Below are 11438 nucleotides of genomic sequence, written 5' to 3' on the forward strand. Positions count from 1 at the left end.
TGTCCCAACTAGTTTGAAACATGTTGCTGCATCAGATTCAGAATAAGCAGATATTTACAAAAATCAATGAAGCTGATGAGGTCAAAATTTAAACATATCATCGTTGTACTGTTTTCAGTTCAGCATGTGTCAAAAAGATTAGGAAATTGTCTCATTCTGTTTTATTTATGGTTTACTCAGCTTCCCAACTTCTTTGGAATTGGGGTTGTGTCAAGTTTTTGGTTTATGCTTACATCAGGAAGACACTGGACCAAATCTTCCTCTATGATTTCTATTCTTCATCATTTTTAGTGGCGTCTAAACTTCACACTCGTGTTTATCTGTTATCAAACCCATGTCGTCTAGTTTCACTTGGATCCTCGAGTACTCTCATGCCAAAGAACCAACTGCATCTCCCAGCAAGAAAACAGGAATTACCCAATGAGTTTCAGGCTGGTATTTGACAAACACAAGAGTTCCTAAATGCTGGTGGAAGCTGCACCATAAACAAATATCATACACAAACCTTCATGTTGGCTTCCTGTGTTCTCACAGGAATAAAACACCAGAGTGGCAACACTGTGAATAACACTGCAGGGAGCAGCCTAAAAGAGAAAACAACAATCCTTGCTGATCACGTATCTCCTGGCAAACCACGCCGATGCCATCATGGAGGTCCACTGGAGATTAAATGTGAAAGATAAAACAAATGAGATAGAAAAAGAAGTTTTAAAGTAACAGGAAATGGTCCAATACCGTAAATTTGTCTGCAAATCTAGGTTGATGTGCAGCTCTCTCCCCTCTGGTTGCAGTCACACTCCAAACCACAGACATCCATGTGTCTGACCGACCTCCACGGCTGTCCAGTCAGCATAAAGACGATCCCGTCAGGTAAGGCTCTGAATGAGGCACGCCGGTGACGTCGCTCTAAGTGGAGGTTTCTAGAATAAGCAGCAGCAGCATTTACTCGGCGCAGCCATGTGCAGCGTTGCATAGCTCGGTTCCACTGATTCCTCAGCGACAGTGTTGTGTGTCCATCAACGGGCGTCTGCTCCTCATTCCAGGATGTCAGTTTCAAATGGGACCAGATGGTAGTAGGAAAGGTTGGTGACATACGCCTCTGTTTCCTCGTCACACACGTCTGCTTCCATTGGCAAAAACTCTGTTCCATCCTCATATCTGGCAATAAAATGAAAGACACATTACTCTAAGGACGCAATGAACCTGTGGAGCCTAATTTCAGAATCAAAACTGCGATGCATTTGATTTAAGGCCCTGTGTTTATTGTCTACATCAGCCCATAGAGACTTTATTTGCTAGCACAAGGTCAGAGCACTGCAGAGAAGCATTTCAGCTGCTTAAGAGTGATGAAAAGTCTTGCTTTGTGTGAAATACCAAGAGGAATGTGTTCCTCTTTTGCTTCCTAAACACACCCAGGGAAGGAAGAGGTGCACAGACACACTTCCTGTGGGGGGTGGGGGGGTCCTGGGGTTGGTTCACATTCAAGGGCTTCAAAACAATTTCTGTACACTCAAGAGCACAACTTAAACTTAATGTTTGAGGAAAACAAGCAGGCAATTTGCTTGCTGAGCAGTCTATGAAAAAGCCAGTGTGACACAGACTGGTGACAGAGACAGGAACACTGAGGAGGGGTCTTAATGCTCACGTATGTTCCACAGAGTCGGTGGATGAGGGTCTCTCTTTTTCTTCAGGGAGGCTGTGATCAAATACAATGGTTTCCGTGTTGGCCAGACAGAATCCATTGGATCGCATGATTTCTAAAAAGGTGCAGAGTGCAGCATTGGATCAGCTGTCAGGTTGCCATGACGTCAGGGATGTCAACAGTGGCGCCATGTTTGTGTTAGAAAGGAAAGCGAGATATGCACCTGATATCTTGATTGGACTCTGGAAGCACGGCTGGATTCTGTGGACTTTGTCGTTCCTCAGCACCTGGTCCAGCGGTGAGCGCTCAAAGAAAGTCAGCATGACCTCCGACCTGGAATACTGTGGAGTCAGGTTTTTCATCATTTAACCTACATAGCTGTAAGTCTCCAAACATCTTCCATTTACCCCCAAACAAAAGGGAACATTAAAATCTTCAAATGTGCAGTAAATACTCTTTAATAAAGTATGGATAGACAATATTATTTGAAGGTAAAAGCTGAAGGACCGACCTTGCATGGCATGTTGATCGCGTTCTTCAGTAGTCTTTCCACCTCGTTCAGTTTCTCCTCTATGTCGTTTGCCTCTTTGATTTTTACAAGCCCTGAAACCAACAAATATGAGCATCTGAAATCATCAGCACTTGTCTTCCAAAAATATCTTCCAAAATCAGATACACCCGTGCACTCTAATGTAATTTAGTTTTGCAATTAATTTTCTCTTTGTGAAGCCTATGCTTCCATAAAGGGCCGTGTGGCTGCAGGTTTTCGTTCCAACCAAGAAGGAGCACACCAGGCTGGAGTCAATTAATCAGCTGATCTCAGTCTTCAGCTGACAACTAAGAGATCCATTGATGTTGATTGGTTGGCCTGGTGTGTTCCTCCTTGGTTGGAACGAAAACCTGCAGCCACACGGCCCTTTATGGAATCGGTTTGACATATGTGACCTAGAGGGTGTGGGACTGCCCATTGTTCTGACGGATCATTATTCCAAAACCCCAAGAGTTCAAAAAATATCTCATGGGACTGAAAGCCCATTTGCTGGACAGTCCATTATCCTGAAAACAAAAGCCTGCTGCTTCCGAAAGCACACACAACCCTGGAGCTTTTGGCCTTTAATATCTTATTGTTGGGTTAGGGTATGTCACTCAGTGTAAGGCCTGAAAGATAGCCAATTAAGGGCAAAACCCCAGCAAGAACTGGGACATTTTTCAAGAGGTTTTGGAAAACCGAACAATGGCGTGGCACCAGAGGGCGCCCTTCCAGTAGGCAGAATGCAGGGTTATATATGCTGCCCCACCCCATCGTAGAAAAGGTTTTGAACTGTTTCAATAAATGCATCACGACTTTCTGCGTTTTCCACCCCTGCCCGTGAGACCGCCTGAGTCCGCCCCTGCAACGCAACAGTATCAACAACTGCAGCCTAGAGGATAACATAAAAATATTCTAAAATACATTAGCAATTAACACTGAACTTAAAAGTCCCATGAACAAAGAAACTGGCCTGCACTCAAAAGTTCAGTGTATCTATTTCTGTGTTGGTGTGATAAAAAAGGGCAGCTGCTACGACCTTTACTGCCATCAGGCTGTTATCTGTCCACAGGGTCACGACACAAAAAGCCAGACAGGGCCGAGTTTATCACTTTGCCTGAAAAAGGTTGCCACAAATGCAAGTGAAAAGGCACTAGTCTGTTGAATGTACTAACCTTTTAAAGAACAATGCCCCCTGATATTTACCTCAAGTAGGAAAAGGAACCAGAAAAAAGTTTACATATCGCTGTGTTCAGAGCAAGAACACACAGTGTAATTGCAACCATTTGTACAACAGCAGTAAATAACAGAGGAAAGTAATAACAGTGGTACAATGATGACATGTAAATCCTGCATGAAATACTAGGAATGCAATTTAGGAGGCAGTTGGAGTGTAAAATCAGCAGGTTTAGGGATGAAAGACTGCCACCCCTGTGAGCGAGCAGTGAGCAAAGCATCATCTGCTGCCATGCTGACAAAGGGATGTGGCGAGGACAATAATGATGAACGCCGCGGCCGCATTGACGAGGCTCCATCCAATGTAAGCGGTACAGACAGAAGCCAGTCACACAGCGGTTACTGTTACATGGAGGCACTGAGTAAGAGAGTCTGAAGCCACACTATGCACAGTCTCATCCATTCGTAATGGCCAGCAGTGATGGCGTCATACCCGCGGGGATGTGAGGAGTGACTGGCCTGTTTAATCATCAAGAGGAACCAAGTGAGACTCCCACCCAGTCTCAATCTCACACTGCCTCAGGATCATGTTCTTACAAAGTCCCTGTAAGACCTGTTGACAAATCACACATGTTTGAGGCATATGCTGATCTCTCGTGTTTTTTTTCACAAGCTGTGAGTCACGATTTTAAGCTGTAATTCTGTTTAAGGTAAATAACAATGTAGATCTTTTTATACTCTGTATGCTTTCAAGTGCTTAGAGCTACTATTTAATGTGATTAAAACAGACCTGATAAGCAGAGAGTGTGTCACAGTGTGTCATTCCTACCGAATCAATGATGGGAGAAACTCCAGGATGTTTAAGTGTCGTTAAATTAAGGCAATTAAACAGAGTGCAGGCTGAACTAAAGCTGTAGATACCAGAGGTGGACAGCAGGCTTGAAAACACCAGTTTAATCCATGTTGTTAGAGCACTTGCTGATTGTGAAACGTTTGATTCTCATGGTTGATTCAGAGATGTGGTATCTCGAACAGAAATGAAGGCTGGATGACAACTTCACTGCAGAGACTTTAAACCGCACCCAGTCTTGTTAGTTGTTATCTCTGTAAATGGTTTAGTAAAGCTTATGTTCCGCTATGTGGGGCATTGACGTTATGAATTAAGGGCAAACGTGCATTATTGCATTTATGAGGTGCAGGGACGCCGTGCACACAGGGTGCACATGGTCACAGGATGGGATTTGGAAGAGGGTGTGTTAGGGATTGGTGACAATCATCACAAGTCCTCTAATCCCCCTGAAAAGCTGTTGTCTCCACCATAACATTCTGACAGTTTGGTCAAGGAACGTGTCCCAAGGGGAAACTTGTTAGCAGGCTAATAATAATGTAGTTTTGCATAAGAATGCATGGCTTTATTTACAATAGCTGCAATTGAACTGTAGTGCAATAAAATCAAATAAAAGTATGCAATGATGATTAGTGCATAAACTAGCAGGCTGTGTAGACCAAGATGTAACAGGCCTGTTTGATGTGAAAAAGAGCAGCATGCTAGCTATTGTTGCAACAGCTTGGAGCTGGTTGTGCAAGATTTAATTGTGTTTTTAAAAAAAGTGCCTCTCTCCAATTAGGGACAGCAGATTCAACACACACCTGCTGTCATCAGACGGATATAAAGGATGTTATTCAGCTGCAGGACTTTCATATAAGAAAGCTGTTGTGAACGGCAGGTGCTGCAAAATCAGACATGTCTGCAGGTTAGAAGAATGCATAACGAAGGTAAACCAGGATGCACAAAATGCTGCAATGAGTTTTCCTGCAGGGTCCCTAAGTGTGTTTCCCCCAATTTCCTCTAAAAGACTCAATTTCCTTCATGTGCTTCCTGGCTGCAGTGGCCCTTGTGTTATCAGTAATTACTCAACATGTTATGTCCTCTGTCTGAGATTATTTATTCAGACCTCAGTAAGTCTACTTGTCCTCTACAAACACTCCATCCTGCTGCAAAACTATTGGGCTTTTGGTTATTTCTATCTCCATTTTGGAAGATAAGCTAATCTTAGCACAACAGGTTAGTAAACTCTAGTAATAACAGTAACTGCACAGATACCAGATGAAATTATAATGCATGTGCTTGTCTCATACGCTTTGAAATTGCACACTTAAGTTCCCCGTCTGTTAGTTCCGTCACAACACGCCATGTTGACAAGCCACTTCACCTATTAGCTAAAATAACACAGCAGAAGCAGGAACTCGACTGTGCTCGAGTCATCCTCAAACCGATTATCTAAACAGTGATCAGATGTTGCAAGCACCAGCTATCTTCTGCGTAGATGTGATAAGCACATGTCAGTGGCCCGACACTTCACCATCTAACCACTAACTCTATGCAGTTTCGACAACGTGTTATTTCTGGACATCTCAGTCAACAAGTGGAGGACGTCAAACCTCAGCGATCATCCACGCCCATGAGAAGGTCAGGCTCCGTTACACGCATAAACCTGTCGCGTCAAGTGCAAGTGTTGTGTGTGGCTGTGCATCCAAAATCACTACCTAGTGCATATGCATAATTATATGCAAATAGGTATTTTATATAAGTCAGTGTTTTCTTACCATGACCATCCAAAAGACTGTCACAGCAATCAAATGAAAATACATAGCAGCAGTATAGCTGTTGACTCACTTATACAACCAAAATCATGTTTAAAGTCAATTTGCATGGTTTTAACATAGCAGCTACAAAGATATTACAGATATATATATATAGATTACTTCTTCTTCTCAAACAACACAAACTTAAAACTCTTTAACTGGGCCTCAGTGTTGCTGCCCTTACATAGAGTGGAGGAGACAATCAATACCAACCTTGTATCAGTTAGCTTAGCTTAGCATTAAACCTACTAAAGCATACTAATTTAAGGCAGGATGAGTGTGATTTGTTGGTTGTGTTTTGTAAACAAAAACAGCTCAATGGCTCTGATGCACGCTGCTGATGATCTGTTATTGGCCGGGGGCTGCACACCCACTGTCCAAAGGCTGATGCCCAGAAACATCCCGAACACAGCCAAATAAGAAAATACAGGCGGAGGGGAGGGACTCTGCAGATACAGACACAGCCACACGCGCTTCTAGTGGGTCAAAAGTGATGAATGAGAGGGCTTATTTCTGTTTGAGTCCAAACGTTGTTTTTTAGGTAAAATCATACTCATTCTGCCATTAACATGTTTGTTTAATCCATACAAAAACTGACACGTATAAGCAGCACATTGTCATCAATGCCAGACTATTTCTTGGCCGGGCATGCTAACTTCCTAAAGTGCTAAAGGGCAACATGTCCTTCTTTGCATGTCAGTTGTTTCCTTCTATTTTCAGTCTTTAGGCTACGCTAGGCTAACCAGCTGCAGGCTGGAGCTTCATATCTAACAGACAGATATGATTAGTGAGTAGTGATTTTCTCATCTAAGCCTCAGTAAGAAAGCGCATTAGCTTATTTCCCAAAAAGCCAAAATATTCCTTTAATCATGGTTGCATGAAATTAAGGGACACCCAGTGGGAACCAAGAATTTTCAGTGGCCAAATTTCAAGAGTTGGATAACGTTCTTCATCTATAAAAGTAAAGCATCTATTCCATAATTCTGTCAACAACTGCCAAATGGAAGTAAAAAGCGTAGAGTCCATAATTTGAAATATGATTAAATGTCCCTCCTTTGATAGCTGTGTAAAAACAAACTGAGATGATGATTCATACGTGTCAGAGATATGTGAAGTATTCTGATGTGTTTCGTACACAGGGAGCAGTGAATGACTGTGGGAGGGAGGGATTTCAGACGCAGCCTGTTTTGACCTGCCTCTGTGGGATGTGGCTCACATGGAATGTGAGCAATCACTTCCTGTCTGTGTTCAGTCTGGGGTCACATGGAAGGTAAGTGTTACGAGGCGTTCGCAGACCAGAGGGACTAAATATGGCAAGTCCACTCCTCTCTCGGTCACCCTCTCCCTTGCTCTCTCTCTCTCGTCATGACATCAGACTGAAAGCTCGGTGAGCCTTCCTTGTTGCCTAGGCGCAGCACAGAAACAGGAAAACATGAGCAGAAAGTGGAGCAAAGTGGACTGAGAAAGGCCAGAGCTACATCTTTTTTCACAGAGACTTTCAATCTGAGTGCTAATTAGAAAGGATGCCAATGAAATATTGAACGGAGGTAGGAAATCAGGAAAGGCTATGAGGGGAATGTCATTAACCCTGTGGCTTCCAGTCCATCAATGAAACTGCTAAACCAGCTCGAGTCACCAGGTACACTAACGTTTCCTTCAGTGCTGACGTCACAGCTCCATTTGACTTTTAATAATCAGGATGTGAAGGATGACAGACTGTAAAAAAAGAAGTGAAAAGTGAGTCATGAGATCCAAAATGTCTCTTCCCAAAATGCACTGCACTGGCAGCGGCAATGCAGCGAGCTGTCAACAACCTCGTCAGCTATTTCGGTGGACGGGCAGGAAGCAAAGCGTTCCAGTCGCCACTAAAGGGACGTATCCAAAACATTCGTATAGGCTCAGTGGGTAGAGACAAAGGGGAAGTGCCAAGGAGACTGTGTGGGGAGATCATGCCCACAGAACAAGCTGGGAGCTCTGCCAAGCCTGTTGGCAGTGCCACAGCACCACAGTGTCAAAGATCCAAACCCTGAGGGCCAGAGGTTTGGGCTACATGTGGGAAAAGACTGCCCTCTAGAAAAGCCCTGCTGGACAGTTTGATCAGATCGTAGCAGAAGAAGTCAGAGCACCTTCTCGTGAATCACAACCTCTGAACCTGTTGATGAAGTTATATTTCATGTACGGATTAGGATCATTCATGCTTGATTTGCTCAAAGTAACACAAGATTTTTTTTAAAAAGGAATCAACCACCTTAACGAATGAATAAAACACATTTCAAACAAGTTGGGAAGGAGCAACTAAAAACTGGGAAAGTCGCTAAAAAAAACCCTGTTTCCACAGGTAAACAGGCTGATTGGTAACAGGTGATAGTATCATGATTGGGTATGAAAGGAGCCTCCTGGAAAGGCTCAGTCGTTCACAAGCGAGGATGGAGCGAGGTACACCACTTTGTGGACACATGATTGGATAACGGATGTTACTATATGGACTCCACTTTTCTGGAATTGACGTTGCGGCACTCAAATTAAAATCAAATCCTTCAGTTTGCCTAAAAAAATTCTAAATCCCTAAATTTAGAGATGTTTTTACTGGATAAGCACGACATAGAGGCACATCTGAGCAAAGCATAGCCCGGACTGTTAATAACTGTGATTTAGTGTTAAAGTCAACGTTTTCGCCTGATGCTGGGACGGCAGCTGTCCCCTAACACCTCTTTCCTCTGCAAAGAGAAAAGACGTTAGATAGCAGGAATTAATCAGCCACTGCGTTTGATCAAAGTGCCGGCCTTAGAACTGAGGTGTGTTCCTGCAGATAATAGTCCACCCCTCCTCAATTGTTATGATGCATCTGATCTTTTGGTCTTTTTTCAGCGTTTTCCAACAGGAAATCCATTACTAGGCCACAAAGAGGTGAAAGCAAACCTCTCAGACCATTCGGCCTTTTAGCTGCCAATTATTGACAAAGATTTAGAAACACTGACAGCATGTTGGTCTTGTGGTCTGAAGGTTATGTGATAGGTCTACTAATATGACTTTGTTAAACATTAACCTGTCCAAACAAAGGGAATGAGGTAGCTCGGTTCAGATTAACCATAAACCAGTATTGATTATGATGACTATGTCTTCCTTCTTTTATTTTTTCTGCTCTACGCTGTAACAATACCATCTACCTATAGGGCACAAAACTGGGGAAATGAATGCCCTGATGCTCCTCAGTTGTACATTTACAGATGTTTCATAATCTCACTCTGACAGATGGTTCGGTGACTGTAATCCACAAAAACAAACTTTCCCAAAAGCACAGATCAGTTGTTGTGCTGTCCGAGGCTTAATGTAAACAGGAATATTATTTTGTGAGGAAGTCTTCCTCCCATCGGGGAAACTTTCCTGGTCTGGCCGAGCCTGAGATGAAAAACCTAAACTTTGCAGCAAGTCCAGAAAATGAAATCAGCAATAATACAGTAGCTGAGTTTATGTGTCGACAGGAACTACCTCTGCAACTATTCTAATATTTGAGTTATCAGTCTTTTATAAAGCAAAAAATGCCAAATATTTGCCAGCGCTGACTTGTTCATACTAAAGTTGAGGGGGGCTGCAGCCACCTCCTGTGCATGACCCCATAATTTGTAGCTACGCCCCTGATCAGAATTACATTTTACAGATTTCTATTAATACCTCCATTATTTCTGACACTTAATTATTAAATGCTCCGTCATCACTTTCCTTCATACCAACCTTCTATCAGGGGACACTTGGACAGGTCTCTTCTGTCCTCGGGAAAGGACTCTACCAGTCTTTTAAACAGCCGCCCCAGATCGGAATAACTCCGATGCAAGTATAAAATGTTCCTGTCAGACCACTCTGTCCTTATCTCGAAGAACTCCTCTTCCTCCCCGCGCTGGCTGATGATGAGCCTCCGGATCCCGTTGACCCAGCAGTCCCGCACAAACATGTTGACCAGCGACGTGCCCTCAAACACAGCTGATGCCATCCCTCCAGACGTCAGTCCAGCATTGCTGGGGCGGGTCGGAGGACAGCGCGAGAAGTCGAGGCCCCAGATATTTGGAAAATTTAAGAAAAAAAAAAAGAGAGAGAGAGACAACTTGGGTAACTTTTCGGCTCGGTCTCCTCTGAGTGCAGCTGTGCGTAAACAGGAGGAGGATGATGGTCGCTCAGCCCATCAGGCGTGATCTCAAACGTGGCATGATTTGAGGAAAAAATAGACACAGACTTGGGAGTCGCAGACACCGCCCCCTGGAAAGAGAACTGGCAGTATCGATCCACCAACAGCTTCTTTTCTCGTCCGGAGAAAAGTCTCTCAAAGCGCTGCGCCCTCCTCCAACCCGCCGCTGCGCTCCTAAATCCACAACATTTCACTTCACTCAGTCTGGATATGCAGCGGCTCTTCTTTCAGCGCAGCTTCCTCCCCTCTCCTTCCTCCCTCCTTCCTTCCTCCCCTCCCTCACAACAGGGTATTATTATGCAAAGAATGCACAGGGCTGCAAAGACAAAACCGTCCCATCTGCTTAAAATCAGGGGAAACAGCTCATTTTCATCTGTTTCTCCATTCAAACAGAACTTTTATTAGCCCTGAATATGATGCCGCCTTTCCTCAAATCACTTAATCTTGAAATGAGACCTTTGGAAAATAACCACAGGAACAAAACTCTGGTGAAATGCAGTTTCATGAGGCCCAGCAGTTATACCATACCAGCATTTTATCCACAGCAGAAAAAATGCACAGCAGCAAATTATTTGTGTCCTGTCAGAGTGGCCAAAAAAAAAAGGAGATTTTCTCTGCATTGCTCGGCTGAACGGCACACTAATGTTTCACTGAGTGGAGAGGCAGAGACCAGTAAAAGAGCTTTACAGGAAGTCCCGGTCAAGTCAAGAAATGACAATTCAGCTGTAATTAACTACTGCACTGTGGGAAAAAAACTGTCTGCACACTGTTCTGGTAAAAGCAGTTGATAGCAGTGCAGGAAATAGCATGTTCACTGCAAGTTAAAGCAAGCATAGAAACACTCCTAACTGGACATACACGTAAATCTGCTCAGAAATTGTGCTGTTGAGATAAGAGGAACTAGTCTCACATTGATGTGCACGTCACATTTTATAGGACAGGGCAGAAGGTCGCTGCAAACGTCTGCATTCAGGCCTTTTTGAGCTCGCAATCACACCTTTATGAGTGTTTCAGTCTCACTATGGCACATGTAAGGACTCCAAACAGGGCAGTGCAGCCAGTCAGGAAGATATAAAGTTTCAATCTGGCACATTTAAACTGTCCAAACAGGTCTTCTTGACATGTGACAGTTTCAAATACAGCTTTTCAGTCGCTGCAACAGTGTAGAAAATAGGGAAATAGACGAATATAGGAAATATTCTGAAGATACAGACTCACCGAGGGACTCCAGCTTCTCTGGAAGTTCCACGCTGTCAACCACAGAC

The 11438-nt window shown here is 43.6% G+C and overlaps 1 protein-coding gene across 1 annotated transcript; it reads right to left on the reverse strand.

The window, feature by feature from the left end:
- Window positions 1-10388, reverse strand: pxdc1b (PX domain containing 1b). Its single transcript, XM_041961629.1, has 5 exons — window positions 9726-10388; window positions 2154-2245; window positions 1866-1983; window positions 1646-1757; window positions 1-1158 (listed from the first exon to the last, which is right to left on the reverse strand). The coding sequence occupies exons 1-5, from the start codon at window positions 9979-9981 to the stop codon at window positions 1035-1037; spliced, it is 702 nt and encodes a 233-aa protein (XP_041817563.1). The 5' UTR covers window positions 9982-10388; the 3' UTR covers window positions 1-1034.
- Window positions 10389-11438: the final 1050 nt, after the last annotated feature.

This window comes from Chelmon rostratus, chromosome 20, assembly GCF_017976325.1.
Source record: "Chelmon rostratus isolate fCheRos1 chromosome 20, fCheRos1.pri, whole genome shotgun sequence".
NCBI classification, from domain to species: Eukaryota; Metazoa; Chordata; class Actinopteri; order Chaetodontiformes; family Chaetodontidae; genus Chelmon; species Chelmon rostratus.

What these genes read in the sequence shown, in the direction of transcription:
- pxdc1b (XM_041961629.1), bottom strand. Translation starts at nt 9,981, where the DNA reads ATGGCATCAGCTGTGTTTGAGGGCACGTCGCTGGTCAACATGTTTGTG. An exon ending in CAAGTGTCCCCTGATAGAAG is followed by an intron (nt 2,246 to 9,725) that starts GTTGGTATGAAG and finishes TGTTGGTTTCAG; the next exon opens with GGCTTGTAAAAATCAAAGAG. An exon ending in CGATCAACATGCCATGCAAG is followed by an intron (nt 1,984 to 2,153) that starts GTCGGTCCTTCA and finishes CTGACTCCACAG; the next exon opens with TATTCCAGGTCGGAGGTCAT.